General features: G+C 36.6%; 1 protein-coding gene across 1 annotated transcript in view; it reads right to left on the reverse strand.

Moving 5' to 3' along the window:
• Positions 1–2,594: 2,594 nt before the first annotated feature.
• CCDC102B (coiled-coil domain containing 102B) overlaps positions 2,595–18,525 on the reverse strand; it is a gene marked incomplete at its 3' end in the record, with an annotated part of 161,727 nt that continues 145,796 nt past the window's right edge. Inside the window, exon 8 of the mRNA XM_080685718.1 lies at positions 2,595–4,383. Coding sequence (XP_080541844.1) covers position 4,383 — 1 coding nt within the window. The remainder of the gene's footprint in view (positions 4,384–18,525) is intronic.

The following is an 18,525-nucleotide window of genomic DNA, read 5'->3' on the forward strand; positions in this document are numbered from 1 at the left end:
GTATCAGGCCCAAGCTCACCTCCATGCTATTTTGGACTTCCTGTAACAGTCATTCCATGTATTTGACACATAGTCATCTATTTCTCTGTGGTGTGTCTTCTCATTCTGTTTCATGTCAGAGCTACTTCTCTGTGATTGAAACTTACACATCTGTGTATCTCCTCTCTTATCAAGGAAGCTCAAATAAGTGTCTAAAACACAGTGATTCCAGCCAACATATTTCTAGGTCTTTTTGATAGGCTGACTTCATTATTTATGCCATATACATGAGAGTTGAGCACAAACTCTCACAGTGAACAGTGACATATCTGTTAATTATACACTAAGATATACACTTCTTTCAATATTAACAACTAGAGGCCCAGTGCATGAATTCATGCATGGGTGGGGTCCCTCGGCCTGGCTGGTGATAGGGGCCAATCTGGTCTGATGGGGGCCGGCCGGCTGGGAAGGGACTGTGGGAGGTTGGTCAGCCAGGGAGGAACCGTGGGAGGGCTCCAGAGCCTGTCTGGCTCATCTTGCCCAATCCTGGCCGGCCAAGACCCCAGCAGCAAGCTAACCTATCACTCAAAGCATCTGCTTCATGGTGGTCATTGCACATCATAGCGGCTGGTTGAACGGTTGACTGAATGGTGGACCAATCCGTTGGACACTTAGCATATTAGACTTTATATAGATAAAGCTAATACTTATTGAAAAGAAATAATGGGCCAAACTAGTCTCCATGTTTAGGGTGAGAAATCAGAAGCTTAATAAAGTTTTAGGTTGTTTCTCCAAGTCCCGTAAGTAAAGCAAGAGTCAGGACTCAAATCCAGGTCAGACTTACTCCAACGTATTTACTTCTTAAAAATTGTTATCTAGGGAATAAATGTGTTGATTGTTAGAACATAAATTACCAAGTTTCCTACTGTTACTTCAACCCACTAAGTCTGTTTACTGAAAATTATGACATTGTATGAGATTAAAAAGAAAGCATCTGATATAGCATCTAAAATTCAAGATAAGTTTTACAGTCTTTGCTTTTATTTACTTGGTGGTAGCATTAAAACTGTTATTAACCTAATTCTGTAGATGAGGGAACTTAGGATCAAATAGTTAAAGAATGTCCCTACTGTGATTTCCCAGTGAGATCCTCCCACGAATCTGTACACTCTTCCCAACAAATTGATGTACTTCCTCTCTCAAATGCCTTGTACCATCCTCGCTTACCTAGCAACTATCTCCCCATCTCCAAATCCCCAACCGACTAACAAGACATCATTTTCATTTGTTATTTTTCCTACTTACTATGCAAAAAAAAAAACACAACAAACACACACACACATTTATTTTGTGTTGTCAGCATATAATAATTCCATAATAATCTCTTTGGGTTAAAAATTATCCTGTAATGTCAAAAGTGTATGTTTATTTAAAGTTCACGTTTCTCTCTTATTTATATTCATTTATTTTTGTGGAAAAATCTTTCAGCTTTAAAATTTTGATTAAAGCTATCCCTTTAAACATTACTAACATTTTATTCAGGGATAGATTTCCTTCTTGAGAAATATGAGAAATTGGCATAATACCAAGTCGGCTGATTCAGCAAGAATGCACCTGGCAAACAAATGATTTTGTTTTTTACATACTTTTAGGTATTCTGCTGTGGGAAGCTATAATGGGTCACACAGTGACTGGAGACAAACTTCATGCAAATTAGATTTTAATTTCTTACTGTTTTATATCACCAATATTGATTCTTTCATAGACATAGAAGCCTTACATGTATTTTGGTAATATATGCCATGTAATACTTCTATTTTACTTTAATTACCTCCCTGTGAAAGTTCCTCCATTTGTAGAACGAAAAATTAATCCTATGTCCTGGCCAGTGGTTAGAGCATCAGCCCTAGCACCAAAGGGTTAAGGGTTTGATTCCTGTCAAGGGCATGTATCTCGGTTGCACTCTCAATCCTTGGCTCGATGGGGGTGAGTGCGGGAGGCAACTAATATATGTGTCTTTCTCACATGGATGTTTCTCTTTCCCCTACCTCTGTCCCCCAGCTCCCTTCCACTCTATCTAAAAGCAATGGAAAATATCATGGGATGTGAATTTTAAAAAAATTAAACCAGCATATATAAGTCAATATTTTGGCCATATCATAGTTACTAGTTGTTTTTTAAAATAGAAACTCTGTTTCATAAATATAGACTTAAACTCAGAGACCATGCTTTAAAGTATAGTTATATAGGCATATTCTATAAGTCAAAACCTTAAAAACTACTATCAGAACTCCATAAAATGTTTCAAATATTTTTCCTAGCTTTTGGCCTAACATATGAGCAGTACTTGTCCTCAAAAAAATCAATAGTAAACTAAATGTATTGGGTTTCTTCAGTGTCCTAGCAATTATACCAAATTTTGTATATTTTTAACATATTTTACTGTCAAAATAATTCGATGTAGTGGATATGATATCCATGTTATAGAATCAGAAGTTAAGGTTAACTGTTCAAAATCACACATCTGTAAGAAATGAACCATGTATGTTGGGCTCTCAAATTTATACAGCCTTTATGTCCTCAGTTTACTAAAGAAAATGTGGTACAGTTATGAGACTATTAGAATAACCTTTATTTTTAATTTTTAAAAAATTTATACTTAGTTTTTATTCAATGTGTGTGAGGGTACTGATAACATTAACAGGGATTTCATGTTGGTATTGAAAATAGCAAGTCACTGATTACCATAGGAAAGAGAGGATTTATGTCAGCTAAATGTAAATGGAATATAATTTTATATTATTTTGCTAAGTTCTATTAAAATTCCATTTACTTAATATAACTTCCTTTGTTAAAACCCTAAGCTTTTAAACAGATATCCTATAAAATGGTAAAAAATATAACATTTTAAAAATACAAACCACCAAAGTTGAACAGGGTAAAGGATGATAAAATACATTTGTTAAAATTACTAGGTATAAAAATGAAGTCTATGTTGTTTATATTGTAATAGTATCAGAAGCCAGAAAAATCATTATGCAATTTCAGTGTTGACAGACTGTGAATTTTGTAGGTTTAAATATTAAATGTAAATTTTGTAGGTTTAATAATGAAACATAAACCAAGTCCTAGGTAAGAACCCAAGTCTACTTCTAATTGAGGGTAAGTTCTATGACAAGATGTTTGCAATAATTACAAAATATTCTAATTCAAAAGTAGATTTATTTAATTCAGTGGTTGCAATGTCATAGGGGCACCTCTCATGAAAATAAAATTGAGTATCAGACTTCCCCTATTCGCCTTCAAATATGGCAACATCTTTATACGCGGGCCCAGAGCTGTAGTTTAACTGAGTGGATGGAAATGAGCTATAGGATACAGAAGACATGGGCTTGAGTCAGACCACAATGTTCTACCTATCTGTAACTGGATAAGTTTCAAAATAGGTGGGGACCTTTGTCTATCTTTATAATGTCAATGGCAACCTCATCCCATGACTCCCACCAAGTATGGTACACGGCACACAGAAGGAAATAAGGATGGCTATTTTTTTTAATTTATTGGAAAGTGGTATTGTTGTATGATCAAGTCACCTGACTATACAGGTTTATCGTACCTATGGCCAGTGTGAAAAGCACACACAGGGCTAACATGGTCTCCAGGCAAATTCTTAATAAGAAGCTCTGTTTCTAAGCCTTGCCATATAAACATAATTTTGTGTGTCTTTCTAGTAGAATATTAAAAGCCTACAGTGAGCTTTATGTTTATATTTGGTGTACACAGGTAAAGACAATTTCCAGAAACATCTCTGGGCCTGCTCAACTCAGCATCACATGATCCAGTGGGAACACAGTGACCTGGAAACTGTGATTCTCCATTGCATAATTATATATGTATATATACACACAAACACAGAGATAACCATATTGTGCTTTTAAAGCAATATAAGAATATGTTTAAAATCATTTAAATACTTTATAATTGTGACATGCCATATGAAATAGGACACTGAGCAGAAAAAGATGATTAAAATAATTGAATGTGATAGAATCATGGTACTTTACAGAAAATAGGATAGAAAATGAGATCCAATAATAACAATAAAGTTAATTATTGAGACTCGAATATAAATCATGAGACATGCAGATAGGAAAAACTCAATATGTAATTAACCATAACTTCACCAAAATGCTTAGGCTATATGGAAAGAGGAAAATCTTTGCATGGAAGAATGACATTATTTGACAATCAGGATCTACGAATGGTAAGGCTGGGAAGGTTGTGATTCCATAGGATAGACAACAACAGCCAGGGTGGCAAACACAAAATGAACAGCATGTAAGCCTTTCTATTCCACTTCTAAACTTCACAGGATGACAGTCTCATTGCCTCAGTCATCATCTAAAATAAGAGAAAGAAAAACGATCATTAGTGCACCTACATAGCCAAGATATTAGTAGTAACGTAGGCGGAAATATCATTTCTTCCCTTTATAGCCTTTCTGAGTCAAGGTAAAACTGAATTTTGCTGTAGCTTTAGCATATATGTGCTCATGGGAACAACTATTATCTTCATCTAGACAACATTTCCTGACTAGTAATCTTACACAGATAACCGAAGGGATGTTGCTGAATATATTAATTCATAATTATATAGTTTGTAGATAAATCTCACTTAGGATTTTTTCTCTCTCTAAAATCACCTGTCAGAACAAAATATGATCCTACCAGTACATACAAACAGTGGAACTGATTTTTCTATCCTAAATACAAGTACAGCTAGAAAGCCTTGGGCGGGGGCTCTGTTTGGCTCCAGTGGGCTTGGCTGCATTGCTGGAAGAATGCTACATGCATGGTCGGTGGTGTCAGACCCTGCAGGGCTTTGCTCACACTGGACATCTCTGTGTGGGCACCTCAACGATGGTTATATTTAATTTAGATGACATTGTGTAGACTTTCAGATATCTCTCTGTGTAAAACTTGTACTGCAAGGTGAGAGATCAGAACAAGGAAGGCCGAGATTTAGGGAGGACCCTGCTGTAGCCTCCGTGTGGCCCTAAAAACTGACATGAGAATCCTGGGCCCAATATGATAGTGTTAGAAGGTGTGACCTTCGGGAGGTGATTATATCCCAAGGGTGGAGCCCCCATGATTAAGATTAGTGCCCTTATAAGAGACCCCACAGAGTTCCCTAGACACTTCCACCATGAAAACACACAAAGAGAACTCTGCCATTGAAAGAGGGCTTCACCTGGTCATGCTGGCACCCTGACCTCAGACATCCAGCCCCCAGAACTGTGACAAATAAATGGTTTTTGTTGTTGTTTATAAGCTACCCAGTCTGTGGTAATAGAAGTGGGCCTGACTATATTTTCAGGAATGAAAGCCAAAGGAAAATGAAATGGGATATACTGGTAATTCCTGCTAGCTGCTACCCTTCCTACTGCAGAATAAAAACAAACAACATCAAAGAAAAGGAAAAATGATGCATTTTGAATGATACTGTTTATCATTTTCACCTTTTTCTTTACTAATCTTTAAAGAAAAATTTATTCATATTGCCACTAGATTTTTTAACACTTTAAGTAAATAGCATCTTTTGATACAAGGAATATTAAAATGTTTTAAGTTTTTCTGATGTTAAGGCTATATCTTTTAGATAAAGAAAATAAAACTGGAAAAGGGCTCAGTAGTAACACAAGTGATTCTGGAAGGCTGAGTTTATAAACATTAGCAATGGGACATCCACAAGCTTGTTTCCTCTGGTTTGAACCAGGAGATTTCTGTAGTGTCCTCTCTCTCTCTCTCTCTCTCTCTCTCTCTCTCTCTTTCTCTCTCTCTCTCTCTCTCTCTCTCTCTCTCTCTCTCTCTCTCCTCTCTCCTCCCCCTGCCCCCGCCCGCCCCTTTCTTCCTCTCCCTCTCCCTGAAAACAACTTCTGTAGGCTCAGTTATGACAAAATAATTTCCTTACAGACAGGGAGCTTGTCTTCTAAAGAAATTAAAAGACCTGAGCAGATTCCCACCCATAATAAAAAGCAATCAGAATATCTAACTGCAATAATATAGTTAAGGACAGAAATAAAACATATTTATCTTATCCAGCATCCTATATAATAAAAGCCCAGCAACAGAATGGTAGAATGACCCATCGACCAGTCGCTATGATGCACACTGACCACCAGGGGGCAGATGCTCAACATAGTAGCTGCCCCCTGGTGGTCAGTACGCTACCACAGTGGGAGTGCTGCTTGGCTGACCCCCTGAGAAACTTGGGCCAACGTGCAGGAACCTGGGCAGCGATCATTGCCTCCTCACCCCAGGTTCCTCCTCCTCGCTCCCTGCCGCCTCCTCTGGATGCCCACAGGCTGCACAGTGCCACTGATAGGCTTGCAGAGTGGACCCCGGAGGCTGGGAAGCAGGTTCGTGGCTGCTGAGTGACTGAGGCCTACTCCGCCACTTCTCAGTGCTATTGTCCCTGGGCCCAGACCCGACCAGGTCCCTGGAGAGGCGAGTGCTCTGCTCCATGGAAGATGCCGGACCAGGGAGCAGCTGCTCAGTGGGCGGGTCCATAGCCACTTGGCTTACAGGGATGAGTAGAGCTCCCACAGTGGGCTGATCCCTGCAGGCCACGCTCCCCACCAGTGCACGAATCTCATGCACTGGGCCTCTAGTAGAATATAAGTGTCAGGAATGTTTTCTTGCTTCATTATTCTATATTTCTCTTTACAGAAGAAAAAGAAGCATGTTAAGTAAAAAACATCACTTTTCAAAAAAACTTTTGTGATGAACATTTTACTAGTCCTGGAATGAATGTTTTTGCTTCTCTTGAATTATGTAACTGCTTTCAGGGGATTTGAAAAATAATTATTTCAGTAAAAGGGCATAGAGCTCCTGCACTTGCATAATTTCCCATAAGCAAAATTAAATCAGAATTCTAGAAGTATATCACTACAAGTCCAGGTGGCCCCGAGGCGATGCCTGGGAGAAATCAGAAAGCAGTGAGTCAACAAGAATCAGGTGAGCCTCCAGCTCTGTGTCCTCAGCAATCTCCCTTCAATGATGACTTGGAGTAGACCACAGGTACATAAACTGTCTATGGCCCGGACAAGATTTAACAATGAAAAGCAGTAGAATGTTTTGGCAATAACAGAAGCACAAAGTAAGGAAACAGAGGAGAAGAAATACACTATATTAAATTTAAGAGAAGTTTAAAACTGGATGTAATTGAGGCATGGCCTTCCATGAAGCTAAGGGATTCATGGAGGAAAACAAGATTGGCAGTGAGTCAAGGGTGATCTGAGTGAATGGTCTGCATTTATCAAATTATTTGCATATGGAAATTTCACCATTTCCAAATCAAGATCCTGGGAAAGGATTTTTTGATGTCTTGGTCAAACTATAGTTCTCTTTAGATGTCTTGGTCAAACTATAGTTCTCAGACATGATATTCTATGTATTAATACCAAAAATGTAAACCATAAAGTAGCCCCAAATATCCCACTATTGTTTATGCAACATCCTGACATTTCCTGTGAGTTCTTTTTTTTGTTGTTGAGCATTCAAAATAGTATGTAATTTTAATAATATTGTCATCTATTTTTACTGCTCTGCCCACACCCACACACACACTGAATCACACCCAAGCATCAATGACCATGTCCGTCTGTATAATCTGTTTCCAGCAGAATACAGCATCTACAACAGAGTAGGTGTCAATTACAAATTTATTTCATGAATGCCATATGACAAAAGTAGGCTAATGCCCTAATAGCAGTGGAAATAAAGGTATCTTTTTATGAGACTATTGATAACACATGACACAAATTATTGGCTTCCTCACCTTTCAACTCAGAGTTTCTATTTTTTAGGTGTGTCTCTTAAGTTAACAATGTTTTCATTTTCTTCAGATAGATACCCAGAGGAGGAATTTTTGGGTCATTTGGTGGTTCTATTTTTAATTTTTTAAGGAATCTCCATACTGTTTGCCCTAATGACTGTACCAATTAGCAATCTCACAGATAGTGCACAAGGGTTCCATTTTCTCCACATCCTTGCCAAAACTTGTTATTTGTTGTCATTTTGATAACTTTTTTTCTTATTAGATTTCAGTGTAATGTCTAAAACACCATTATATCACATTTGGTTTATATTTTATATTCAGCCAGAATATTGAAATGATCAGATATGTAATTACAGCACCAAACTTTCAATTTTCCTAGATTAATGATGCTCTATATAGGCAGCAATTTGGAAAATGTAATTTATTGTGCTGAAACAATAATTCATTTAATGGTATGAGTGACCCATAAAACCTAATGCAATTTTAGAGGTGTCTAATATAGTCCCAAAGAATAGCTAAGAGAAAGTGGGTCATGGTGTAAGCAAACATCTACATCCCTAAGAAGAGTAATGATAATTATTCAGAAGTAGAGACCAAAGAACCACAACAAAATAATGCAACTTTGCAAATTGTTTCATGCTTATAAAAGCAAGCAACTGTCTGTGAGTGGTGCTGCATTTTATTCGAAAAACTGTATACTAGCTCTTTAAAAGTGTTCATGATTACAGTGGGTAGTAGAGGAATATTTCACTTACACATTTTTTAAATGCTTTCAAACATATTTTCTCTTTTGATCACATTATAATTATGTGATATAATATATAGATATGATTCTAAACCACACACACATACAGCTAACCTGGGTAACTGGATTTTCTATGTTACAAATGAATCTGCTCATTCAAAACAGTTACTGCATTTTCTCTAATGCGTATATATACACCCAAAGATTTTTATTTCCTTTTTGATAATAAAATAAGTAATGGGAAAATGAACACTATAAAGATTTAATTTTTGTTCAGATTAGCTAAAATAGAAGACTTCATATAAATTTGTTTTTTTAATGGATATTATATTCACTTGGCTGAAATCAAAATTTCTTATTACAGTACATTCACATATGGGTCATTAACTGTGCACAGGAATAATGAAATCAATCCAATATACAGGGTGGGGCAAAAGTAGGTTTACAGTTGTCTGTATGGAAAATAATACAATAATTAGTAAATAATACAAGAATAAACTGTGTTTTGTGTACTCACAGCTATAAACCTACTTTTGCCCCACCCTATATCGCTTAAAGAATTCCAGTGATGATATAGCATTTCAAAATGAAATGCCATTCTTTAACATTCAATGAAATGAAGAATAGTTTTCATTTTCAATTGTGACTTTGAGTGGTTTCATTTCAGAAGATATCACAAAAGGAAAGAAAATGTGTGATTGTTTTCAGAATTATTTTGGACAAATGATAGAACTGTTGCTATAAGATTTTAAGTAAAACAATTCAATGCAAGAAAGAGATTTTTCCATAATAGGAAGTGTCTGAAAATAATATAATTCCTTATGATATAGTGAACTCCCTAACACAGGAATGATTTAAGTGCAGGTAATGTTATCAGAGGGATTATTACAAGGACGTAATAATGAGATTGTTAATCTTTATGGCTTCTTCCTGTTCTAGTTTTCTAAGACTCTGAAAATTTTGATTCTCTATTAAGCCTTCAAATGATGATTTTTAAAAATTCCTTTATTCATAAATTCAATAAATATTTGTTTAGGACCTATTACATGACCACAGACCATGTAGAAGTGCTGGGCATGGAAAGATAAATAAAACAAACATACAAAGGCATGATCCCTGTCCTCAAGAGGCTTACATGTGATAGAAAATTTGGATGTTAGACTAAAGCATGTGCCTGTATGCATGCAGGAGGTCATATTTCGGTGTGACATGAATTAAAAGATCAGGTGCTGTGAGATATAGGGTGAAGTTCTATGGGATCTGGGAATGCCCCCTAAGGAAGTAACATGTAAGCTGTCACATAAAATAAGAGAAAGAAGTCAGGGGAGAAGGATGAACATGATGTCATGGCCATAAAGATGAATGGTGCCAAAGTAGCACTATGGATAGAGCTTTGTGGTTTCAGGAAATTAAAAGCAAATATCAATGCTGCTGAAGCATAAAGAAGGAACAGAAAAGAGCAGAGAAACCCATTTAGTAGGCTTACATCATCCCAAGTTTTATAGGTCATTGTAAGCAGTTCAAATATTTATTCTAAATTTAATGAGAAGCTATTAAAAAGTTTTCACCTGGAGAGTGACAAAATGTAAATTGTGTTTCTACAACACCTCTCTCAAATAGGCCGTGCCCTGGAACTAACTGGAGATAGGAGTTGGAAGTAAGAATCCCAGGGGAGAGATAATGGTAATCTAGAGCAGAATAGGAGCAGGAAAGAAGGTATAAAGTTAAGAGGAGATTGACTTTTCTGATTTGTTAGGGAGTGGCTGAAATAGAATGTCAAAAAATGTAATAGTTTCTCAACAAGACAAGATAGCTAGGTATAGAACTTATCCAACTGCTTCAAATGATTATCAAAATGGGGTGGAATGTATAAAAATGTATAAAAACACAGTTGAAAGCACTGAACTATGCTATGAATTTTAAGAGAAGAAAAAGCACATGAACTGAGACCCACACTAACTCTGGATTTCTCACTGGAGGGATTGTTCAAAATGCTGCAGAGAGAAACAGAGCCAGACAGGCAGCACTGTGTCTTCCTGTGTGAGAAACAGGGCAATGAAAGAGCAAGATCAGAATGCTAAGCAAAATAAGCCAGTTGGAGAAAGATAAATATCACATGATCTCGCTCATATGTGTGATATAATGATCAACATAATTTGATGAACTAGATCAATCTAGAGACAAATGGTGGTGGTGGGGGACGTTTAGAGAGCAACCAAAAGACTTATATGCATGCATATTAGCATAACCAATGGACACAGACACTGGGGTGGTGGGGGCTTGCCCGGTCTGGGAAGGGATGGGGGAGGGGATCAATTGGGGGAAAAGGAGACATATGTAAAACTTTAGACAATAAAAAAAAAAAAATGCAAGTTGTATCAGCAAGAAAACCAGTCACAGCTGAGTATATGACTCAAGTCTGCCTTACTATACAGACATAGTAATCTAAACCCTGGATATTGAAATAAATAAATTTTTAGTGAAACTGTATTGAGAGGAGGGTGTAATATTCAGGGAAGAAAATGTGCATGCCTGGTGAAGAAGAAAGAGGGAATTAACTTATCTTTTATAGCAGGAAATCAATAAATAATGTAAACAGTGGAGGTGGAAACCATATCAGCTAGAGCTTGGATGAAAATAGTAGGAAATGTTGTGTATGTCAACAAACCTTCTAGGAATAGTTGATTCTATAAAATATGTGCTGATATAGCTTTGATTAAAAATTAGGAAATAAATTTGATAATATGCTTTGTACAGGGAAGAATTTTCAGGAGATACCATTTCACAAATGCCTCTAATGACTGAAAAATCCATGGAATGATGGAGATTTTTAAGAGGGATGCACCAATAATATTAATTAATCACAAAAGATGGCATATTTTCTTGCAAATCAGAAATTTTAAGGTATTTCTAAACTGGATGATTCATAGTATAACTTACTGAATTTGCTTAAATTTGAGTAACTCAAATTTAAACGCAAATTTGGCATTTAAGATTTGTAAACAATGTAAAATGCTATTAACATGCATGAATTGCTTTTCCACACAATATATTTCTCTTATTCGAAAAACAGACATTCCAGAAATTCACTAGTAATGATAAAACAGAACACTATTATGACTGATATTTTCCAATATAAGTAATCGGAGAATTGATTTACATGCTCAAATTTTAGAGGGTAGGCACTAAAGGCAAAGCATAGGAGAACAGTGGTGGATATTTTTAACTTGTAGCTTGATGTAGAAAATGACCATTTTAAGTGGTCCAGACAAAGCCAAAATAATCTATACTAATAAAAGGGTAATATGATAATTAGATCATATCGACCAGACGTCTTCCAGACAAAGCCACAGTGATGAGGGCCGAGGCAGAGTCGATTAAGGGTGATTAAGCTGGCAGGGGAGAGTGGTTAGGGGCAATCAGGCAGGCAGGCAGGCGAGCAGTTAGGAGACAGCAGTCCCGGATTGCAAGAGGGATGTCCAACTGCTGGTTTAGGCCCAATCCCGCAGGGGGGTCCTGGATTGGAGAGGGTGCAGGCCAGGCTGAGGGACCACCCCCCTACGAATTTCGTGCACCGGGCCTCTAGTCTCTCTATATATAAAAGCCTAAGTGATTATCTGACCAGTAGCTATGATGTGCAATGACCACCAGGGGCAGACCTTCCAACTGGTAGCTACGACACGCACTGACCACCAGGGAGCAGATGCTCAGCGCAGGAGCTGCTGAGCTGTGGTGACTGGGCAGCTGTGGTTCTCAGGTGACACACCCAGAACTAGACAGGAGGGAGCTCAATTCCAGGTGCATCAACCAAGAATCACCCTCTCACAATCCAGGACCACTTGGGGGATATCAGAGAGCTGGTTTTGGCCCGATCCCCAGAGGCCAGGCCAAGTTACCCCACCAGGCCTCTAGTAATAATAATAAAGGAACATATATGATGACAGAAGGAGACTAGACTTTGGATAGTGAGTATACAGTGCAGTATACAGATGGTTCAATATTTGTATATATTGCATAGTGATCACCACAATCTAGTTCACATCTGTCATCATACACAGTTATAAAAATTTATTTTTTCTTGTGATGAGAACTTTTAAGATTTTCTCTGTTAGCAGCTTTCAAGTATACAACATAGTATTATTAACTATAGTCACCATGCTGCACATCACATCCCCTGGACTTATTTACTTTATAAGTGGAAGTTGGTACCTTTTGACCCACCCCCCTCACCCATCACCCATTTCACTCACCCTCAACTAACCATCCCTCTCCTCTGGCAACCATAAGCTTGTCTTTTTTTTTTTTTTTTTTTTTAGAGTCCACATGTAAGTGACATCATATGGTACTTGTCTTCTCTGACTTATTTCACATAGCAAAATGCCCTTAAAGTTCATCCATGTCATTGCAAATGGCAAGATTTTATTTTTTGTGGCTAAATATTTATACTTATTTATCCCTTCATCCATCAACATACATTTAGGTTTTCCATGTCTTGGCCATTGTCAATAATGCTGCCGTGAACATGGGGTGGAAGATATCTTTTCAAATTAGTGTTTTGTTCCTTTGGCTAAATACCCAGAAATAAAATTGCTGGATCATATGGTAGTTCTACTGTACTTTAAATTTTTGAGGATTGTTAGTACTCTTTTTCCATAGTGGCTGCACCAATTTACATTCTCACCAATAGTGCGTAAGGGTTCTCCTTTTTTCCATGTTCTCACCGAAATTTGTTATTTTTTGTCCTCTTGATAATTAACATTCTAACTAGTGTGAGGTGATAACTCATTCTGGTTTAGATTTGCATTTGTCCCTGAAGATTAGTTATGTCCAGCATTATTTCATGTGTCTGTTGGCTATCTGTATGTCTTCTTTGGAACACTGTCTATCTTCTGCCCATTTTTAAGTTCAATTGTTTAGAGTATTTTTGCCAGTGAGTTATATATTTACTTTATATATTTTGGATATTAAACCCTTATTATATATAAGATTTTCCAAATATTCTCCCGTTCAGTAGGTTGGCTTTTCTTTTGTTGATGATACTTTTTGCTGTGCAGAAAATTTTTAGTTTGATGTAGCCACGTTTATTTATTCTTGCTATTGTTGCCTTTGCTTTAGAAATCAGATCCCAAAATATCATCAAGACCAATGTCTAGGAGTTACTACCTATATTTTCTCCTAGTTTTATGGTTTTAGGAATTATAGTCAAACCTTTCAGTCATTTTGAGTTCATTTTAGTGGTCTCTTTTCATTCTTTTGCAGGTCCAGTTTTCCCAACACTATTTATTGAAGAGACTTATTTTTTCTCATTACACATTTTTGGTTCCTTTGTTGTAAATTAATAGACCATATATTTGTGGGTTTATTTCTGTTCCATTGATCTCTGTGTCTTTTTATGCCAGCACCATACTGTTTTAATTACAATAGCTTTGTAACATAGTTTAAAATCAGGGAGTATGTAACTTGCAGATTTGTTGGCTATTCAGAGGTTTTTATGATTACTTAAAATTTTAGATTTTTTTTCTATTTTGTGAAAAATGCTACTAGAATTTTGACACAAGTTGCATTGAATCTGTAGCTTGCTTTCAGTTATATGGATATTTTAACAATTGTTTTGTCTAATTCATGCACATAGAATATTTTTCCATTTATTTGCTTATCTCATTTTTTATATTTATTGCATATTGATAACATGTTGGACTAAATATATTATTATAGTTAATTTCATCAATTTCTTTTTTTTAAAAATATATATTTTATTGATTTTTACAGAGAGGAAGGGAGAGGGATAGAGAGTGAGAAACATCAGTGAGAGAGAAACATTGATCAGCTGCCTCCTGCACACCTCCCACTGGGGATGTGCCCGCAACCAAGGTACATGCCCTTGACGGGAATAGAACCTGGGACCCTTCAGTCCACAGGCCGATGCTCTATCCACTGAGCCAAACTGGTTAGGGCCAATTTCTTTTTTTACATGGCTTATATCTGGCTTACATTATATTTCTGTTACCTAGTAGTGTTTGAGAATTTAATTTTAATTTTCAATCCTGGAGACTGAGTAGAAGAGTGGGTCAGCTCATTTTTAGAGAACACTTACTATTCTTAGTAATGTAAATTTGATGATGTAATCCTCTGTAGAAGCCACAAGAAAAGTTTTAGGAATGAGAGATTATTTTGCCCACTAAACATATTTTCTGTATTTTTAACATAATTTATTACAGTGTTTTATTAATCGTTCTGTATTGGCAATGACTGTATTAAATCCCAAGTGACATTTAAATGACCTAAAACTACTACAGCACAATTTTAGACCATAAACCATCCAAGAAACATGTTAGCAGTGACCTATCTTTGCATAACTTTATAAATTTGTGGCTAGGTGAGACAAGGTACTGAACTTGGATTACAAAATAGTATAGAAATTGTGACATAAAGCATACCACTCTCAGGCCAAGCAGAAAGCCTTTGTAACATATAGGTCTAAAGTCTATTGTCTTTGCCATATATCCTGAAGTAGTTCATATTCTTTTTCTTCCTTGCCAAGAGTTCCTGTTGGAACAAGAAGGGATAATTTGGCAGGAAATGACAGAAAGCAAAGGTGGAAAGAGGAAACCATTCATTTAGTGATTTAAGAGCTGCCAACCAAATGCACACTCTTCTGAAATAAAGGATGAAGAGAAATTAAGGTGGGACAAAATAGGGACATACTAGTATGTGGAACAGAACTAGAGAGAAGGAAAACCAAAGAGCAGATCATGCTTGGGGTGGGCAGGCAGGTCCTGACACCTCTTGACATAAATGCTATGCTCTCTCCCAACCAAAAAATTACAGCATGTGATTTTCCACTGCTGCTGAAATGCTTTAAGATTTTTCCATGTTTAATAGGTATTTTAATAGGAAGGTGTCAGAGCATTTCAAATGTGACTAACTGCCAAATTGCTATGGTTATCATTGCTTGAAAATCAACAGCTGGAACAAATTTTATTCTTATTCCTAGTCCCTATGACTCACCATCTAAATTGTCAAGGTAACTGTCATTTCTGTTGTAAGTTTGAGCTAGTCATGTTTTCTCTATTCCATTAGGATCACAAGTTATGAATTCTACAACAGTTTTAGAAAATAAATTTATTAAATGAAGGCAATTTAACCTGAATATATGTCTCTTCATATAAGAAAATTTAAATAAATAATCAAAATAGTTAATGGAAGAAAATGAACAGCAAGGATATTTGATTACAGAAAAATATGATAAAAGGAAAGGAAGTCAGAATAAACATTCCAAGAAAACTTAAATTTTGAAATTACATGTGTGTTCACTTCTGTTAAGCATCTCTCACAAAGTACAACATGAAATGGCCTTTATGATGGAGGCATGAGGCATTATAGAAGAGATAAAAGAAAGCCCATAAAATAAATTTTAAAGTTGTCTTGAATCAGAGTACTAGTAGCAATAAAAATTTAACAAACTTGAAAAGCTCTTCCATAATTCAGAGGGGGAAAAACTAAATGTTTAAAGTGCTTGGAGAGAATAAAAAGCAAAGGGGGTAAAGGGGAGTAGAATGAGAGTTTGCTTGGGATGATGGGTGCACGATGCAGTGTGCACATGATGCTTTCAATTGTACACAGGTTTCATTAAGGCTTTGCAAAACAGTGTCACCCCAATACATCCAATAAAAAATGTGTATGATAAAAAATACTAATCTGAGTCTAATTCTCACTATATAAATTAATACATATTAGTTGGGATTATATGACCCTTATTAGAAGTTTAAATGTACTCAAGGAACTGCCTCCCCCACCCCCAAGGGTGTCATCCATTTAGGAATTCAATAATATGGAAATTGTGGTGTGGGTTGACCATTTATGACCATTAAAAATGATTAATCATTGACTGAAATCTAAAGCATTGGCAATTATCAACAAAGTCAGGATAAAACAAAATTTACTTAAAATTATGCATTTTTATCTCCAACTTTTACTTGTGTATTTCTAGAAGGGCTGGAAGAACAAAGGCAAATATAAAGATGAACAATTCCTCATCTGTGGGATATTTAAAATGTAATTGTATTCCTAACCTTAATTACAGAGATGCCATTAAGATATTCAACAATTTAAAAATAACTGAAATGACTCTTAGTAGAAACAAAATCAGTCTTAAGCTCCCAAAGCGAGTGTAGAGGAGAATCTGGAAGCAGTAAGCCCTGCCCAGTGTAAGCCTTAGAGGAGAATAAAGAACAGACAACATCAAACATGTGCAGGCAAGGAAGAAAAGAAAGCTCACTAATTTTTTATTTATGACATTTTTTAAATATTTTAAACCCTTTTCTCAAAGACAAAACTCTCAGATTAACTCAAAGTAACACCCATTTATATTCTGCATAAAAGAGGCCCAAGAGTGAATCTGGAAACATGGAAGAGGGCAATTTGAGCACAGACCCTCTGCTTCCCCTGGCCCCTACCCTACTTCTGCTCTCGTCCTCCTCAGGCCCCATCTCTGTAATAATTAATATAGCATTGTGGGCACACATGGGCAACTCCAAGAGGGCTTCTCATATTTTAATTCCTATCAGAATCATTGGAGTGTTAACCAGGGTGTGACCACATGTTGATGGATGGGGTACATTTTATAGGAAAAGATGCAGATCGGCTTTGTGGGGGATGTTGGTTCCCTAGCAGGTCCTAGCTCAACCATCTGTGAATGCCTTATGGAAACTGTGTGTGCCTCACTGTGGTTTTTATTCCAAAATGCCCTCCTGATCCTGAGGATCTGGTGAGTGTAAGGGCATGGTGTTGGTTGCCTGTCTAGAAGTCTCCATGGTGGAGAGAGAGAGAGAACTTGAGTAGATAGGGACTGAGAGCAGAGAGCTTTCCCCCTGCGACTCACCAGTATAAGAATTTTCCAGTATCTCCTACACAACACACGGTTGCAGCAGCAACTGTTGAGTATTCCACAACCATCTGGTTTTCTACAGCTGATGTACTCTAATATCTTCCAATGAATAGCTACTAAGGGGACAAAAAAAATCCAAAATGATGTTTCACACTCCTACTTTGATCAGTAGACCAAATAATCCTATGAGAATAAAATCAGAATATGAAAACTACATTTTGTAACTTAAAAAAAAAAGTGACATCATATAATTTTAAACTCAATTGATGGGACCTCTGCTTCAAAATAAGAGAAAATAGCCTACCCCAGGACAAGGCTACTGCCAACCAATAGAAAATAAATGGCCAAATTGCAATATCATATTTTTGAAATGTGTAGGTGCAACAGAACTAGACGGACTAAAACTACAGAGATGAGAGAACCCTTTGGATGTGCGCTGATGGCCACCAGTCATTTTCTATGATTTTCCTGGAGAAGATGCCAGTTCTATGATGGCTTAACTCAGGCACAGACCGCTGTTTGGGTGGGGCTGGGAAAGGAAATGAGCTCTACTTCAGGGACCACAGGGAACTGGAATGACAAATTCAAGACCTGAAGGCCAGCTTTCCCAAAACATTGCTGAATTCTGAGACTGTTTGGGAGCCAAAGCTTCTGAATAGAAGAAAATAGTTTCCCACAGTCCCAGTAGAAATCATGGCCTAGAAATGAAGCAAGAGATGACAGCCTCAGAGAAAGCTGAGGTTCACCTGAGAGCATTTAACAATCCTGTATGAAGCTGGAAGAATGAGAATCGTAAGTAAAGGCTGAAACCAACAAACAAGAACATTGTAATTGGAAAGAAACAAGAAAAAAAATCAGAATAAAAATAAATATTTACCCAATATCTGCAAAGAGCTCTAAAAATATGGCATCTATAATACACAAAGATGATTTTAAATAAAACAAGAAAAAGCTTGAATTAAAACTGAAGGACTAAAATTTTTTTACTATGAATAATGTTATTTTATTAAATTTCGAGTGACATACCAGGTATTTAAGTACAAAATATAAAGACAAGGACTTTAGGAATGTT

This window comes from Plecotus auritus (assembly GCF_963455305.1).
Source record: "Plecotus auritus genome assembly, chromosome: 8".
Taxonomy (NCBI): domain Eukaryota; kingdom Metazoa; phylum Chordata; class Mammalia; order Chiroptera; family Vespertilionidae; genus Plecotus; species Plecotus auritus.